We start from the raw sequence: 19,474 nt of genomic DNA on the forward strand, positions 1-19,474 counted from the left end.
GGATAATTAAGAATGTTTCCAAAATTTAAGGTTAATTTAGTATTTTGAACATTGTATGTGACACCATGATTATGACATATTATTATCAGACCTTAAATTAATTCAACAAAATTCAAGTTTAGAGTCCTAATCAACTTGCAACAATAGAAAGAAATCATTTTTATTTTATGTTAATGAAAAGCACATGCCCACAGTAGTGGAGGGGGTTTAATTGAAGACACAGACTTCTTGGCGGAAACATGTGTAAATTTTACTCTCACAGTATTAAGTGCCTCCTAATATAAATCTTTGTGCAATTCAAACCAAGCAGATGCCTATGCTAGTTCAAATTGCTATGGAAAGACCAAAGATTAAGTGTATATGGAAATATACTTGGTCCTCATCAGTAGCCATGCCAAGTCACATGAAACAGATTTTTGAAAGGCTCCTGCAACTCTTTGGGTACTTTATTTTATGGATATAGTCCTAGAAACTTCTGGAATATTAATTTAGCACTTTTCATTTGGAAAAATAAAAGAGTGGTTTGCAAAATGCAAGTGATCTTCATTTAGTTGTTTATGTTAGCACAAGATACTGTTAATAAAACCCACCATTTTACAATTTTGATTAGGGTATTTGTATTTCCAAAGGACTGGCCACATCTCCATTCCTCCCCCCCCCCCCCATTCCCCACCCCCACTGCAAAGCCTGTCATCACTGCTCTGAATTAGCTGGAGCAGTAGCTTCAGAGTGAATTGAGACTCTCACTCCACACATGCATTGACTATGCTTTCTTTCAGTGTTCCTACTTCCTGCCAACTCTGGAAAGGAGAGATATTGTGTCTCAGTCTTGGATCCTGCCCACAGTAGTGAAATATAACTGTCTTGAAATTAAAGTGGAAAAAGAAAACGAAAGCACTTGAAATAAATGCGAGTAAAGACAGAGAAGCACATTGTGTCTTACAATTAAACGTTCAATTGCTCCAGATGGAGCATTCATTCAATTAGTAGACATACCCTTTTAGAGCCTATATCAGGGGATCTCTCAAGCAGAATTCTTTCAAGTGAAATTCCACATTGGAAGAAAGCACTTACGTACATAGAAACTATTACTTATCCCATATCCCACCCCTAATCTCTATCAAATAACCTCGTGAGGGCATGGTGAGATCGAGCTATTGTTTCAACACAAGATGAAGCAGAGGATGGGCACTGCCTTATCAGCACAGACAGCTAATCCTGCTGTGCAATTTACATAGCTGTGTGACTTTTTGAGTACCTACCACTGCTCTGGATACTAAGTAGCCACTTGTTAACTGATTGATGAATAAATAAGCCTACATTTTGTATAATTTAAGATCACTTGTATAATTCAAAATACATTGTTCTTTCACAATAATGGTTTGACAACATCTTTGGAACTTACAGCATTATTTGGCTTTTTAAGGTGGCACCGGGTAGCAATCAGCGTGGAGAAGAAAACTGTGACAATGATTGTTGATTGTAAGAAGAAAACTACAAAACCGCTTGACAGAAGTGAGAAAGCAATCGTTGACACCAATGGAATTATGGTTTTTGGGACAAGGATTTTGGATGAAGAAGTTTTTGAGGTAAAATAAATCAAACTTTATTTTTTATGAATATTATTAATTCAGATGAGTGGAGTTAATAACAGCAACAATCCATATATGCTATAAAGCAAAGTTGTAAACTTTAAAGGGTGACCTGATTTATTCCCCTGTATGTATAGCAGTGATGTTTTCTATTGTCCAGTAAGAGAATGAGTAGACAGTGGTGACTATAAAACCTGGGAAACTTTAATAGAGATTGGTTGATTTAAACACTGGCATGCTATATTCTTGGGAAAGACAAATGGCTTTCCTCTTAGTACTTTGCATTATTTTCTTTGGAGAAAAGAACATTTTCTTCAATTCCTTCTCTCAGAGATTAAGTTAATGAAATGTACAAGTCAGATATTTTTTTGTGTGTGTGTATTTCCAAGGTAAAATAGAGATACTCCAAAAGATAAACTTTATTTTTAAAAATCACTATTTCAATGTGAAGGTAATGGTTAAAAGCTCCTTTCCAGGTATAATTGGCCAATTATGATAATCGCATTATTTATTTGACCCTTCCATCACTGTATCTGGTAACTCTTGCTTTAATTTTCATTTAGTCAATTATTAATGGAACGAACACATTTGACTCCATGAAGGGGTGCACTCCTGAGCTATTCAGTCATTACTCTGGTGACTGTTTTAATACCATTTTTTAATAACTTAGTTTTCAAAGTGTAACAAAGTAAAGCTGTATAATATATTATGGTTTAATAGACAAGTTTTACATGGAAATACATTTGCTGCATTCTGCTGATACGTATATAGAGATATGTGCGCACACACAGTATGTGTTTTCAAAAACCACAGTGGAAATTCAGAGGGCCAGTAGAATATTGCATTTCTGTGCTTAGTTATATAATCAATGGAATAATTTCAAATAGAACTATTATTTGTGACATATCAGATTATTTGGGATTCTATTTGTTTCTGAGTTTTTGCACTAGTATATACCCAGGTCTTTGATGCTAAACAAAATGTTTTAACACATTATATCACACTAAATTAATGACAAACTGATTCAGACAATATGTAATAATAAAGTCTCAGATATTTCAATATCATGCATTGATTGCACACAAATGATAAATGAATATTTATTTATTAAATGAATGAATATATAAATTAATTTAATTTTTAGGCTTACAGAATTCTATTTTAAAATTAACTGTTTATGAACATCAGTTTCATAAGCTAAATCTATTTTTGTTATACACAGCACCTGATTTTCCTAGAACATATGAGTAATATGGAAGAAATATATCAGTTGAAGGTTTCATTTCATACGTTAATCTATCGCTGTACATATTCACAGAGCTTATGTTAAGTTAAATATGTAAATTAAGAGTACATTGTTTTTGCCATAAATGATTAAAACATATAAGAGGAAATATATAATATTATTTATTAATTAGTTGTCAAAATTTACTGTTTCTGAAAGATAATATTTGATACATGTACACATTGATTGGGCTTCCCTGGTGACTCAGACTGTAAAAAATTCACCTGCAGTGCAGAAGACCCAGGATTCATACTTGGGACAGGAAATCACCTGGAGAAGGGAATGGCCACCCATTCCAATATTCTTGCCTGGAGATTCGATGGACAGAGGAGCCTGGCTGGTTCCACAGTCCATGGGGTCGCAAAGTCAGACACCACTGAGCAACTAAATCACTGAGCGACTAACACACACACACACACACACACACATATACATTGATTAGATTTCTTTTTCATACCATTTTATAGCATCGAGACTTCTATTTTTACCTGAACTTACTTCTAGGTGAATGTCATTTAATTTTTATTTTTTATTCCCCCTACCCTACGCGCATATAAAACCAGATTATATTCCACTTTCTTTTCCATATGCTACACTCATACTTACTAGGGTCCAGTTCAGAGTTTTTAAAGTGTAGTTACAGACTATCACAGTAAGCTTCTTCTTTTTTTTTTCAAAATAAATAATTAAACCTAATGCTACATATTAAAAATATGTAATAAGCACCTCTATGTTTCATAGGCTGATTATAGTATCAACAATTAAAATATGTAAAAATGATTCCTTAAAATATTTCCATGTGTCTTCAACCACTACTAACCAAAATATATCTAGCCAAGAGGTATCTAGTAAATGACCAAAGACAGAGGTGCTGAAAGCAAAATGTATCACTATTTTATCTGATTAAACATTAGCAATCTAATGCATAAACCATATTCTAAACTTTGAAGTAACTTCAGCTGTTTATCTGAAAAAAGAAAGTCTAATATGCAGTATTTGAATTGCAATCTGTAGAGTTTTAAGAATTCAGCATTAAATAATAAAAGCAAAACTAAAAATATTTTTTAAAGTATGACAAAATTAGTTTATATGAAAATGCCAAAATGAATATGTAGACCCATAATTCAGATTATATACTTTTAGCATGGCAGAGTAAATATAAGAATTGATTTGGGAATGAGAAAAATCTGATTTTGAATCCTAATACATAGCTTAATCATGTTTCTCTGTGTAATTATTTTTTGTAATTTTTAATTTCTTAATCTTCAGATGAGAACAGTAATATAATCTCTCTCTTTCGTATTTTTAAAAAATTGAATTTATGCATGTAAAGTGCTTGAAGTACTAGTACTAGACAGATTGTGACTCTGTATCTTTTTTTCTTGCTAAGAATATTGTTTTTTTTTTCTTAAATGTATTTATTTTGACTGTTTTTGGCTGCACTGGGTCTTTATTGATGTTCCTGGCCTTTCTCTAGTTGTGGTGAGCCAGGGCTACTCTTCACTGGAGTGTCCAGGGTTCTCATTGTGGTGGCTTCTCTTGTTGCAAGGCCTGGTCTCTTGGGCTTTCTCATGGGTGTCAGTAATGACAGCCCATGGGCTCAGTTGTTGTGGCTCATGGGCTCTGGAGCATAACCTTAGTAGTGGTGCTGGGCTCTGTGGTCCGTGACATGTGCAGTCCTCCCAGACTGGGGTTGAACTTGTTTCCTCTGCGTTGGACCCTTAGGGAAGTCCCCATGTCCCTTTAAACTGCATATGTTTTCCAAGGTTCATACTTAAAAAGATAGTATGCCAGTAGACACAGTTTTCCTGTAGATTAGCATGATAAGATGGAAACAATTTTCACATTTATCCATCTTTCCCAGTCTAGATACATTTTTGTCAGTCTTTGAGACTTTTGTATAATTGAAGTGCAATAATATAAAAATATCAAAAGAGTCCTATTTAATCAGTTGTGACATATACATATATGTGTATACATATATGAGGATTCCCAGGTGGCTCAGTGGTAAAGAATCCACCTGCCAATGCAGATATCAGAGATGTGGGTTTAACACCTGGTTAGGAAGATCCCCTGGAGGAGGAAATGGCAACAACTGCAGCATTCTTGCCTGGATAATCCCATGGACACAGCAGTCTCTGGTGGGCTACAGTTCATAGGGTGGCAAAGAGTTGGATGTGACAGCACACACACACGCACACACTCATATATATATATATATACACACACACATATATACCTCTGAAATTATTGTCATCACACCCAGAGAAATTTTCCTCCTGTATTTTTATGATCCATCCTTTCTCCATCCTAAACCCCGGGTAATCTCTAATTTATGTTTTATCACTGCAACTTATTTGTTACGGAACTTTTATAAATGGAATTGTACTGTATGCATTCTCTTTAGTTTGGCTACTTGTTATTCAGCATACCATTTTTAAGTCTTATCCATGTTTTCTTATGTATCTTTATTTTGCTTTTTTTTTTAATGAGCAGTTTTCTAATGTGTGAATAAAACACAGTTTCTTAATCCATCTATTTTGCTAGAAAGCATTTGGATTGTTTCTATACTTTGGCTACTGCATACAAAGCTCTTGTGAATAATCATGCCCGTTTTGTGTGGGAATTTATTTTTATTTGTCTTAGTTAAGTACCTAGAAGTTGAATGCTTGGGTTATTTGGTAGGTGCATGTTTTGTTGTTGTTCAGTCACTAAGTTGTGTCCAACTCTTTGTGACCCCATGAACTGCAGCACAGCAGGCTTCCCTGTCCTTCACTATCTCCCATAGTTTGCTAAAACTCATGTCTTTGAGTAGGTGGTATTCCAACCATCTCATCCTTTGTTGCCCCTTTCTTCTGCCCTCAATCTTTCCTAATATCAGGGTCCTTTCCAGTGAATCAGCTCTTTGCATCAGGTGGCCAAAATATTGGAGTTTCAGCTTCAGTCCTTCCAGTGAATATACAGGGTTGATTTCCTTTAGAATTGACTGGTTTGATCTCCTTACTGTCCAAGGGACTCTTAAGAGTCTTCTCCAACACCACAATTCAAAAGTATCAACTCTTTAACGCTCAGTCTTCTTTATGGTCCAACGGTCACATCCATACATGATTACTAGAAAAACCATAGCTTTGACTACACGGACCCTTGTTGGCAAAGTGATATCTCTGTTTTTTTAATATGCTGTCTAGGTTTGTCATAGCCATTCTTCCAAGGAGCAAGCATTTTTTAATTTCATGGTTGCAGTCACCATCCACAGTGATTTTAAGCTCAAGAAAATAAAATCTGTCACTGTTTCTACTTTTTCCCCATCTATTTGCCATGAAGTGATGGGACTGGCTCCTGTGATCTGACTTTATTGATTGTTGAGTCTTAAGTCAACTTTTTTACTCTCTTCTTTCACCATCATCCAGAGGCTCTTTAGTTCATCTTTGCTTTCTGCCATAAGGTTTGTGTCATCTGCATATCTGAGGTTATTTATATTTCTCCCCGAATTCTTGATTCCAACTTGTAAGTCATCCAGCATGCATCATGCATCATGCATCATTTTGCATGATGTACTCTGCATATAAGTTAAATAAGCAGGGTGACAATATGCAGCCTTAACGTACTCCTTTCCCAATTTGGAACCAGTCCATTGTTCCCTGTCCAGTTCTAACTGTTGCTTGTTGGCCTGCATACAGGTTTCACAGAAGACAGGTAAGGTTATCTGGTATTCCCATGTCTTTAAGAATATTCCAGTTTGTTGTGATCCACACAGTTAAAGACTTTAGTGTAGTCAGTGAAGCAGAAGCAGATTTCTTTTTGGAATTCCCTTGCTTTTTCTATGATCCAGCCAATGTTCACAATTTGATCTCTAATTCCTTTGTCTTTTCTAAAGCTAACTTGTACACATGTAAGTTCTTGGTTCATGTACTGTTGAAGCCAAGCTCAAAGGATTTTGAGCATTACCTTGCTAGCATATGAAATGAGCACAGTTGTATGATAGTTTGAACATTCTTTGGCATTGGCTTTCTTTGGGATTGTAATGAAAACTGACCTTTCCCAGTCTTGTGGCCATTGCTGAGCTTTCCAAATTTGCTGGCATATTGAATGCAGCACATTAACAGCATCATCTTTTAGGATTTGAAATAGCTCAGCTAGAATTCCATCACCACCACTAGTTTTGTTCAAAGTAATTCTTCCCAAGTCCCAGTTGACTTCACATTCCAGGATGTCTGGCTCTATGTGAGTGATCACACCCTCTTGGTTTTCCAGGTCATTAAGCATTTTTTTTGTTTGCTTGTTTTGTATAGTTCTGTGTATTCCTGCCACCTCTTCTTAATATCTTCTGCTTCTGTTAGTTGCGTGTTGTTTCTGTCCTTTATTGTGCCTATCTTTGCATGAAATCAAAGATAGGTATCTCTAATTTTCTTGAAGAGATCTATAGTCTTTTCCATTTTTTCTACTCTTTTTCTTTATTTCTTTTCATTGTTCACTTAAAAAGGTGTACAATACATGTATAAATAATATCACATGAAGTAGTTTCATGCCCGAAAATTTCTCTGTGTTCCACCTATTTATCACTGCCTTTCCCCTAAACTCTGGCAACCACTAAGTTTTCACTAGTTTCTTAGTTTTGCTTTTTCCAGAGTGTCATATAGTTGGAATTACACAGTTTTTAGTTTTTCCAGGTTGACTTCTTTCACTTTAGATCAGATCAGATCAGATCAGTCACTCAGTCGTGTCCGACTCTTTGCGACCCCATGAATCGCAGCACACCAGGCCTCCCTGTCCATCACCAACTCCTGGAGTTCACTCAGACTCACGTCCATTGAGTCAGTGATGCCATCCAGCCATCTCATCCTCTGTTGTCCCCTTCTCCTCTTGCCCCCAATCCCTCCCAGCATCAGAGTCTTTTCCAATGAGTCAACTCTTCACATGAGGTGGCCAAAGTACTGGAGTTTCAGCTTTAGCATCATTCCTTCCAAAGAAATCCCAAGGCTGATCTCCTTTAGAATGGTATTATACATTTGCATTTCCTCCATGTCCTTATGGCTTGATAGCTTATTTCATTTAAGTACTGAATAATATTCCATTGTTTGAATGTATCACAGTTTATTTATCCATTCATCTACTGAAAAACCTAATGATTGGTTCCTAGTTTTGATAACTGAGTAAATCTATATAGATAACCAGGTTCAGGTTTTCATGTTGATATGATAACATGATGATATCATATTTACCTAAGATGTTAATAAGTTTTCAGCCTCTTAGGGTAAATACCAAGGAATGTAAATGGATAATATGGTATGAGTATGCCTAGTTGTAAGAAACTAATAAACTGTCTTCCAAAAGGAATGTGCTATCTTGCATTATCATTGCAATGAATGAAAATTCTTCTTTCACAGTTTTGGCACTATTTGGCTGTTATCCATTTTAATAGGTGTGTAGTAGTATCTCGTTTTAATATGTATTTCCCTGATGATATGTTGAGCATTTTTTCATATATACTTACTTGCCAGTTTTCTATCTTCTTTGGTGAGGTATCTGTTAAGGCCTTTTGCCCATTTTTTAATCAGGTTATTTTTGTTTTAAATGTTTTTTGAAGAATAATTCTTTATTAGATATGTCTTTTGCAGATACTTTCTCCTGGTTTGTCTTCTCATTTCCTTGACATTGTATTTTGTGGAGTGAAAGTTTTTAATTTTAATGAAGTCCAGCTTATCATTTTTTTTTTTTTTTCATGCATCATGCTTTTGATGTGGTAGCTAAAAAGCCATTGCTCTACCCAGTTGTCATCTAACCTTTCTTAATGTTCTCTTCTAGGAGTTTCATAGTTTTGCATTTAGAATATGATATATTTTGAGTTAATTATTATAAATGGTGTAAGGTTTGTGTTTAGATTCACTTTTTTGCATGTGGATTTCTTGTTCTAGTACAATTTGTTGAAAATACTATCTTTACTCCATTGTATTGCCTTTGTTTGCTCCTTTGTCAAAGATCACTTGACTATACTTACATGGATTTACTTCAGGGCTGTCTATACTGTTTCATTGATCTACTTGTCTTTTCTATCACAAAAATTACATTGTCTTGATTACTATAACTTTATAGTAAGTCTTAAAGTCTGGGTGTCAGTTCCCCAACTTTGTTTTACTCACTTAAAATTGAGTTGGCTATTCTGGGCCTTTTGCCTCTTGTTATAAATTTTAAAATCAGTTTGATGATATTCACAAAGTAATTTCCTGGGATTTTTAACTGGGAAAGTTGAAGCTGTAGATCAAATTTGGACAGCCTTACATCCTGGCAATAATGAGTCTTTCTATCTGTGAAAATGGAATATTTCTCAATTATTTAGTACTTTGATATATCATCAACATTTTGTAGCTTTTCTCATTTAGATCTTGTTCATATTTTGTTATTGTTTTCAGTTTCACTGGTTTTGACTCTCATTTTTATTATTGCTTTCTTTTACTTGCTTTGTAATTAAATTGCTCTTCCCCTTCTAGTTTTCCAAGGTGGAATCTTAGATGATTTGATTTTATATTTTTCTCCTTTTCTTGTATTTGTATTCAATGTTAAAATTTTCTCTATGAGAACTGCTTTTGCTGCATACTACATATTTTGATGAGTTGTGTTTTATTTAGTTCAAAAATATTTTATAATTTTCTTCGAGATAGCACCATTGACTCATTGTATTTGGAAATGTGTAGTTTACTTTCCATTAAAAAAAAAATACTTTACAGAAATCTTTCTGTTATTGATGTCTAGTTTAATTTAACTCTGTTCTAAGGGCTGATATTGTATAATTCTATAATTCTGTTCTTCTAAGTTGTTTAGGTGTGTTTTATGCCCCAGAAGGTGGTCTGTTTTTGTGAATATTCTGTGCAAGAAGAATGTATAATCTGCTGTTTGATAAAATAGTATATAGAAGTCACTTTAATCTTCTTGATTGATAATGCTGTTGTGTTCAAATATGTCCTTACTAATTTTGTGCAGCTAGATCTCAATTTCTGGTAGAAGGGTATTAAACTTTCCAACTATGTTATTATAATGGATTACTCCATTTCTTCTTGCAGTTATATCACCTTTTGTCTTGTGCAGCTTGATGTTCTGTGTTAGGCACACACACGTCAAGAGCTATTGTTTCTTCTTGGACCATTGACTCCTTTATCAGTATAGAGCATCTCTCTCTATCTCTGATAACTTTCTTTATTCTGAAGTCTTCTGTGCCTGAAATTAACATAGTTACTCTTGCTTTCTTTTGATTAGTGATAGTATAGTCTGTCTTTTCCATTCCTATACTTTTAATCTATATGTGTCTATACTGAAAGTAGGTTTCTAGTAAACAATATATAATTGGGCCTTGTTTTTTGATCCACTCTGTATAGCATTTGAGGTTAATTCAGATTTCAGAACTCTATAGAAGATCCAAAATAATACTTTTTCAGGATATTGTTTGTCCTCCAATATGAGCAATTCCTTGTTAATGCATCACAAGACTATCTTGTGATGCCAACAGTTTACAATAACGTATCACACACTTTGTTTTGTCCCTTTTGTAAGTTTTATCTCTGATTTCTTGTTTTTTTTTTCTTTAAGGCTTATCATTACTTTGTGGCATTTTATTAACTTCTCAAAAAAAAATCCATCTTTTATTGCATTCTTGTTGTCACTATTACTGTGTTGTTTTGTAATTATCTAATAATGCATTTCTTTCTCATTAGACTGTAAATTTATTGAGACTAGAATTTATATCCACTTAATTTAGATACTGAATCAGTGGCATCAAACACAAACTCTGCACAGTGCTTATATCCAATGAAGACTAGCAAATATATGAATGTACGTTATGCCTGCTAGCAGTTAAGGCTTTGTTAGAACCACCTGTCTGGAAGGACAAAAAAAAAAACAAAACGTGGGAAGTCAAGAGATACCTGGAGTAACAAGCAAATTTGGCCTTGGAGTACAAAATAAAGCAGGGCAAAAGTTAACACAGTTTTGCCAAGAGAACATACTGGTCATAGCAAACACCTTCTTCCAACAACACAAGAGACAACTCTACATAGGGACATCACCAGATGGTCAAAACTGAAATCAGATTGATTATATTCTTTGCAGTTGAAGATGGAAAAACTCTATACAGTCAGCAAAAACAAGATGGGAGCTAATTGTGGCTAAGATCATGAACTCCTTATTGCTAAATTCAGCCTTGAAGAAAGTAGGGAAAACCACTAGACTATTCAGGTATGATCTAAATCAAATCTCTTATGATTATACAGTGGAAGTGACAAATAGATTCAAGGGGTTAGATCTGATACACAAAGTACCTGAAGAACTATGGATGGAGGTTCATGACGTTGTACAGGAGGCAGTGATTAAGACCATCCCCAAGAAAAAGAAAGGCAAAAAGGCAAAATGGTTGTCTGAGGAAGCCTTTCAAATAGTGAGAAAAGAAGAGAAGTTAAAGGCAAAAGAGAAAATGAAAGATATACCTATCTGAATGCAGAGTTCCAAAGAATAGCAAGAAGAGGTAAGGAAGCTTCCCTCAATGATCAGTGCAAGGAAATAGAGGAAAACAATAGATTGGGAAAAACTGAAGATTTCTTCAAGAAAATTAGAGATACCAAGGGAATATTTCATGCAAAGATGAGCTCGATAAAGGACAGAAATGGTATGGACCTAACAGAAGCAGAAGATATTAAGAAGAGATGGCAAGAATACACAGAAGAACTATACAAAAAAGATCTTCATGACCCAGATAACCATGAGGCTGTGATCACTCACCTAGAGGCAGACATCCTGGAGTGTGAAGTCAAGTGGGCCTTAGGAAGCATGACTACAATCACAGCTAGTGGAGTTGATAGAATTCCAGCTGAGCTATTTCAAGTCCTAAAAGACGATAAAGTGCTGTACTCAATACGCAAGCAAATTTGGAAAACTCATCATTGGCCAGAGGACTGGAAAAGGTCAGTTTACATTCCAATCCCAAAGAAAGGCAATGGCAAAGAATGTTCAAATTATGGCACAGTTGCACTCATCTCACATGCTAGCAAAGTAATGCTCAAAATTCTCCAAGCCTGGCTTCAACAATATGTGAACCAAGAACTTCCAGATGTTCAAGCTGGTTTTAAGAAAGGTAGAGGAACCAGAGATCAAATTGCCAACATCCATTGGATCATCAAAAAAGTGAGAGAGTTCCAGAAAATCATCTACTTCTACTTTACTGACTACCCCAAAGCCTTTGACTGTATGGATCACAATAAACTGTGGAAAATTCTGAAAGAGATGGGAATACCAGACCACCTGACCTGCCTCTTGAGAAACCTGTATGCAGGTCAGGAAGCAACAGTTAGAACTGGACATGGAACAACAGACTGGTTCCAAGTAGGAAAAGGAGTACGTCAAGGCTGTATATTGTCACCCTGCTTATTTAACTTATATGCAGAGTACATCATGAGAAACGCTGGGCTGGAAGAAGCAGAGTACATCATGTGAACGCTGGGCTGGAAGAAGCAGAAGCTGGAATCAAGATTGCCAGGAGAAATATCAATAACCTCAGATATGCAGAAGACAACACCCTTATGGCAGAAAGGGAAGAAGAACTAAAGAGCCTCCTGATGAAAGTGAAAGAGGAGAGTGAAAAAGTTGGCTTAAAGCTCAACATTCAGAAAACTAAGATCATGGCATCTGGCTCCATCACTTCATGACAAATAGATGGGAAAACAGTGGAAACAGTGACAAACTTTGTTTTCTTGGGCTCCAAAATCACTGCAGATTGTGACTGCAGCCATGAAACTAAAAGATACTTGTTCCTTGGAAGAAAAGCTATGACTAACCTAGATAGCATATTAAAAAGCAGAGCCATTACTTTACCAAGAAATGTCCGTCTTGTCAAGGCTATGGTTTTTCCAGTAGTCATGTATGAATGTGAGAGTTGGAATGTGAAGAAAGCTGAGAGCTGAAGAATTGATGCTTTGGAACTGTGGTACTGGAGAAGACTCTTGAGAGTCCATTGGGTTGCAAGGAGATCCAACCAGTCCATCCTGAAGGAAATCAGTGCTGAATATTCATTGGAAGGATTGATGCTGAAGCTGAAGTTCCAGTACTTTAGACACCTAATGCAAAGACCTGACTCATTTGAAAAGACCCTGATGCTGGGATGATTGAAGGCAGGAGGAGAAGGGAACGGCAGAGGATGAGATGGTTGGATGGCATCACCGACTAGATGCATATTAAGTTTGAGCAAGCTTCAGAAGTTGTTTATGGACAGGGGAGCCTGGCATGTTGTAGTCCATGGGATCACAAAGAGTCAGACATGACTGAGTGACTGAACTGAACTGACTGACTGGGTGGAGAAGGAGCTAAGAGAGGTACAGGATAGTACATGTCCTTTGAAAGTTAGTTGTACATTAAGTAGTTGACTATTCTCTGTTGAAATAGAATACATATTATATAACATCACTGTGCTTAAATTACCTATGCTGCTAAGTCACTTTAGTCGTGTCCGACTCTGTGTGACCCCACAGATGGCAGCCCATCAGGCTCCTCCGTCCCTGGGATTCTCCAGGCAAGAACACTGGAGTGGGTTGCCATTTCCTTCTCTAATGCATGAAAGTGAAAAGTGAAAGTGAAGTCTCTCAGTCGTGTCTGACTCTTTGCGAGCCCATGGACTGCTGCCTTCCAGACTCCTCCGCCCATGGGATCTTCCAGGCAAGAGTACTGGAGTGGGTTGCCATTGCCTTCTCCTAAATTACCTATATAGAGATACAAATAAATAGTTGTAATAAGATAGAAATTCTGTCTCTAATAAAGATACAGAAATGTTCAAGGGAGAAAATGCAGTATGCAAAATAATGAAAAAAATAAAAGGATGTTTAAAGATGAGGGCACATGTGCAAAAGATGGAAGTTTGGAATGAGCTCAGCGGATCTGAGAATCCAGTTTGCTTTGGGGGATATTTAGGAGATGACTTAGTGAGATGTTTTAGGGCCTGTTTATGAAGTGCATTTTATACCACCCTGAGATAGTTAAACTTTAAACCATAGGCCATGAGAAGTTTCTTTAAGTAGAGGAATTAAATATTGAGATTGTTTTTTTACAAATTCCTTTTTTGTCAGTGAAGGGGTTAGTCTAGAATCAGAAGAACCTGGTTAGAAAACAAAACAAAACAAAACAAAAACTGATATGTTGAAACATTTAGTTCAAATAAAAGGTTACTTAGAGACAAGGTCATCACAGAAGAAATGGAGAGAAAGGTCTTGTTTCAGGATGCTAATGTGTGGTACAATTGACAGATCTTAGTACTGATTGGGTAAGTGGGGTTAAGGGAGAGAGAAACTTCATACTTTAGGCTTTACATAAGGTAGCAAATGGGACTTCCCCGATGGCTCAGTGGATAAAGAATCCACCTGCAAAGCCAGGAGCCATAGGAGGAGGAAATGGCAACCCACTCCAGTATTCTTGCTGGGATAATCCCATGGACAGAGGAGCCTGGAGGGCTACAATCTGTGTAAAGAGTTGAATGAGCATGCATGACTGACTCTTTGAGACCTCATGGACGGTAGCCTGTTCCTCTTTTCATGGTATTTTCCAGGCAAGAACACTGGAATGGGTTGCCATGCCCTTCTCTGGAGGATCTTCTCTATCCAGGGATCAAATTCAAGTCTCTTTTGTCTTCTGCTTTGGCAGGCATGTTCTTTACCACTAACGTCACCTGCGAAGCCCACGGGTAGCAAATAGTCAATGTTTCCTTAAAACATGAAATGCTTGGAATTTTAGCTAAATTCAAAAGCCTTTAGTTCTCTTATTTTATGGTTTATGAACTGTGTGTTTTTAATGAAATTTTGAAACGTGATAGGAGTACCCTGAACCAAATAATCTTATCTCACCGTCTTTCTATATACTTCCTGAGGTTTATAGTCAAACTACAGTTAGTGCAAAATTATTATTAGCTCACCGACTAATAATAATTGTTATTAGCTCACTGATGGCATCACTGACTCAATGGACATGAGACTGAGCCAGCTCTGGGAATTGGTGATGGACAGGGAAGTCTGGCGTGCTACAGTCCATGGGATCGCAAAGAGTTGGATGTGACTGAGAGACTGAACTAAACAGTTAGTGTGAAATTATTATTAGCTCAAAGAAGTAGAATAATAATGTGATAAATTATTCAAAGTATTTTTTTTTTTTTAGGAATTAGATTTTAAAGGCATGACCTAGTTCATTACAATATGACTATATAAAGTTTTTAGAAGACTGGCAGATATACAGTAAGTGCCAGTAAAATATTATTTATTATTATAACAATTAGAGTTATCTATTTTTTATAATTGTAGGAATTATAATTTCTATAAGTATACGCATATATATTTATATTTATATCCAGTTGACAAATAGCATCACAATTATTACTGTATGAGAAACTAAAATCACCAAAGAAGCTAAGGCCTAAGTTCTTATTCCAATTTTTCCCTCTTGTTTCTACCTAAGATATATTAGAAATTAAATTCCAGTACCTCAAGAAAAAGGAAGGTCTACATTACTTAAATATGTATGGAAAATAAAAGTGCAGAAGCCTTTTGATTGATTTCTCTTTCTCTCTGCCTTTCTGTTAGTCTGTTCTCTAAGCATCAAGCCTAAACTAGTAGGTCTATTCCTGTCAAATAACACCTGGCTGAAAGGATGAATGAGTCAGCAAAGAATGTCACTTCCTTGTTTATAATTGTTCAGTGGCTTTTCATATCATTTAGAGTTCTGTAGGCTCCTAAGTGATTCATTCACACCTTTTGCCCCTTTTCTCTGACTTCATCAATGGCTCCTTGCTCCCTCTGATCCATAGGGCATAATTTCTGAACACATCAATCATGCTCCAGTCTTAGGGTCTAAGCATCTACTCATCCTCTTGCCTGAAAGGTTTTCCCTTAGATATCTCTATGCATTTCTTACTTTCTTGGTTCCTTGTTGTCTCGGTCTCAACAGCCCCTTATCAGCAAAATCTTTCATGATCATACTTTATAATACAGCACTCTGCCTTAGGAGTCTGGCGGGCTAGTCCATGGGGTCACAGAGAGTTGGACATGACAGCGACTGAACAACAACAAGCTTCTAAATATCTCTCCTAACTGCTTTGTATTCTTTCCAGCACCTATTACTTTCTGATACTATGTTTTATTTTCTCTTTCCTTCTGTAGAATGTAGGGCTTCCCTCATAGCTTGGTTGATAAAGGATCCGCTTGCAATATAGGAGACCTCCGTTTGATTCCTGGGTTGGGAAGATCCACTGGAGAAGGGATAGGCTACCCACTCCAGTTTTCTGGGGCTTCCCTTGTGGCTCAGCTGGTAAAGAATCTGCCTGCAATATGGGAGACATAGGTTTGATCCCTGGGTTGGGAAGATCCCCTGGAGAAGGGGAAGGCTACCCACTCCAGAATTCTGGCCTGAAGAATTCCATGGTCAAAAAGATTTAGACATGACTGAGGGACTTTCACTTCCTTCCTTCTCTGAAATGTAAGAGAGCAGAGGCTTTGCACTGTATCCATAGTGTCTAGAAGAGTACCTGAAAATATTTTTAAGTGGATGAAATAAATATGCTTTCTAGTACTTATTAATTCACAGAGTATAGATCATCTTGGCAAACAAGAAAGGAAGAGACCAGATTTGTTACATTTTTTCTAATTGTTTTTTTCTTTTCTTTTACTCTTTTATTATTATTTGTGGAATAATAATAAGAGCTGCATTGATAGATATCTTTTAGTAAGAATGTTTGTTATCTTATATTCAGTAAGAATACAAGATAAATATTTATTTTATACTTTTTGTGGTAGTGTTTATATAACTTTAGGCATTTTCTGTAATACTTGGTAAATAGTTGTTGAATTAGTAGTGCATTCAAGTAACATAGGAATGCTACTCATTTTCTTACAACTGATTTCTTAAGCTGATTTTGAGACAGTGAAATATAAAGACTGTGTGGGTAGCAGTTCTGTCTGTGATTATGTGGGATTTCTTCATTTTTTTCCTTTGAGTTATAGTGCAGATGCAATCTCTGATGCATTTTTCAGTTAAACTAAAATTCTAAGCATTTTGGCAGTCTTCCTTTCCACACAAAATATTTGAGAAAGAATCATTAACTGTACAGAATGTTTGGGAAAAAAAAAGAACAACTGTGATGAGAGTTAATGCCTTGGCAAATTCAGAAGTCTGAGTAACAGGAAGCATAGTTTTGCAATTAATCTTCTGATAATCTCTACTTTTTGAGAATGTTATCCCATGTTAAAGATTTAATGTCAGTCTTGTTCCTGGATATACAATATTAAACCTCTACCAGGATCCACCGTACTTTTCAGCAAAGATTTAATATCAAATATGAACAGAAGTTTTAGTGTCTAGGGAGACACTATATAATTTTGTTAAGCTATTGCTTTTACAGAGTCACATGCTGGAAACTGCTTCACTAAGTGTGTTTTTCTTTCTCTTCTATTCTTTAAGTGTTCTACTCTTTAAGTCTTCTGACACTCAAGCTTTTTTGGAGTATATTTATGGAAAGATTACAAAGGGATTCTCCAGCAGCATTTCTTAAATTTTATATGTTTATACAGTTCATAAACATGTTTAGAAGTTTGAACTCAAAAGTGTGTTCTCTTGTAACTGGTATCAAGTACTGTAGGAATTGAACCTAACATTTGTGTATACTTACACTTTAAAAATTGTTTAAGTAGGTATTAGCTTTTAAAGAATCTGTAGGAAATTCGAGACAAATAATAATATTTTTAATTTACAGTTGTTAAAATTGAATCTTGTAATGGTGAATAAATTAATTGCCTGGGTATCTATTTATTGAACCACCTGCAATGTAGGAGACCTGGGTTCAATCCCTGGGTTGGGAGGATACCCTGGAGAAGGGAAAGGCTACGCACTCCAGTATTCTGGCCTGGAGAATTCCATGTACTGTATACTACACATGGTCACAAAGAGTTGGACCTGACTGAGTGACTTTCACTTTCAGTATTTATCAAACAAACATTTATTAATATTAATATGTGCAGGCCTATTCCATGGATTTGTGAAAACCTGGGAGAATGAAACAGACAGGTCCTTGCTCTCATGATGTTTATATTCCATTGAGTTTAGCTGAACAATATAGATTGGCTCATTATGAAGAGGAGCTACTGGGAGTTCCCTGGTGGCCTAGTGGTTAAGATTCTGAGCTTCCACTGCCATGACCCAAGAGTTCAGTCCCTGGTTGGGGAAATGAGATCTCACAAGCTGCACAGTGTCTTCCCAGCCCCCTAGCCCCACCCCTATCCCCACCCCCAGCAAAAAAAATCAAGAGCCCAGAGTATAAACTGTGTCATCTAGTAGAAACAGCACACTTTCCTGGAAACTGATACATATCTGTACTGATTATTTGAATCCTTAAACACAGTATATGCATAAAAGGAAGGTACCTATTGTTATTTCAGGGCCTTTAAGCATGTGGTCTTTCTCTATTGTCTCATAGTCCCTATGAGTTCACTGTGGTTCCAGCAGGAAACTGAATTTCTACTGAGGTGATTTAGGAGGTGTGAATAAGGAGGGAGAGTTACCTGGTGAGCATTGCCTTTCCCATTTTCCATGATAGATAGCAGTACAGTGAGAGCTAGAGCCCTGCTCAAGTGCTTTCTGACAGTGGCAGTAGCTGTCAGGGTACCGGACTGCAGTGTCAGGCAGGAAAATGTCTGGTAAAACTACTCCACCCTCTATTCCCACCTTCCGAACTCCTAACTCCTGGTGGTCACTTCCATGGTGTGTACTGGAAACCACCTGCAAGACAGTCTGATGATGTGCATTGTGGGGTCAGACTCTTCAGGCACAGGCTGAGAGAGAGCAGCATGAATGATTAGGATTTGAGAGCCAACAAAGAATGCTACGTACCTTTATATTTAAAAGAAAAATTAGACACTTTCTCATGATCTCATTTATGACAGGTCCTTCTAGATCATTCCTCTGATTTTCCCAGATGAAAGTTGTCTCATCCCGCAACCTCTGCTGGCCCAATTTATTTTTTTCATAATTGGTTTAGTCCCTAAGTCGTGTCCAACACTGGTGACCCTGTGGACTGTAGCCCACCAGGTTCCTTTGTCTATGGGATTCTCCAGGCAAGCATACTGCCTGGAGTTGCCATTTCCTTCTCCAGGGGATCTTCTGGACCCAGGAATGGAAACTGGGTCTCCTGCATTGCAGGTGAATTCCTGCACTGAAGGAGGATTCTTTACCAACTGAGCTACAAGAGAAGCCTGTTTTCATAATTGGAATTCAGTAAATACTAAAGAAATATGTCTAAGTAATTTCCCTTACCAGGTTATACCCTCCCAGGTGGCACAGTGGTAAAGAATCTGCCTGCCAATGCAGGAAATGCAAAGGATGCAGGTTTAATCTCTGGGTCCGGAAAGATCCCCTGGAGTAGGAAATGGCAACCCACTCCAGTGTTCTTGCCTGGATAATTCCCTTGGACAGAGGAGCTTGGTGGACTGTAGTTCATGGGGTCACAAAGAGTCTCTGAGAGTAGGATCTGGGTCTGATTTTCCTTTTTACTTCTCTCTTGCCTGTCTATAGTGTCAGCATATTACTTTTC

General features: G+C 36.7%; 1 protein-coding gene across 3 annotated transcripts in view; it reads left to right on the plus strand.

Moving 5' to 3' along the window:
• The window catches only part of COL11A1 (collagen type XI alpha 1 chain), a 226,869-nt gene that overhangs the window by 38,055 nt on the left and 169,340 nt on the right, over window positions 1-19,474 (plus strand). For all 3 annotated transcript variants that reach the window (XM_061411030.1, XM_061411027.1, XM_061411031.1), the window contains exon 4: window positions 1,427-1,589. In XM_061411030.1, coding sequence (XP_061267014.1) covers window positions 1,427-1,589 — 163 coding nt within the window. The remainder of the gene's footprint in view (window positions 1-1,426; window positions 1,590-19,474) is intronic.

The sequence above is a fragment of the Bos javanicus genome, chromosome 3 (genome assembly GCF_032452875.1).
Source record: "Bos javanicus breed banteng chromosome 3, ARS-OSU_banteng_1.0, whole genome shotgun sequence".
In the NCBI taxonomy this organism is placed as follows: domain Eukaryota; kingdom Metazoa; phylum Chordata; class Mammalia; order Artiodactyla; family Bovidae; genus Bos; species Bos javanicus.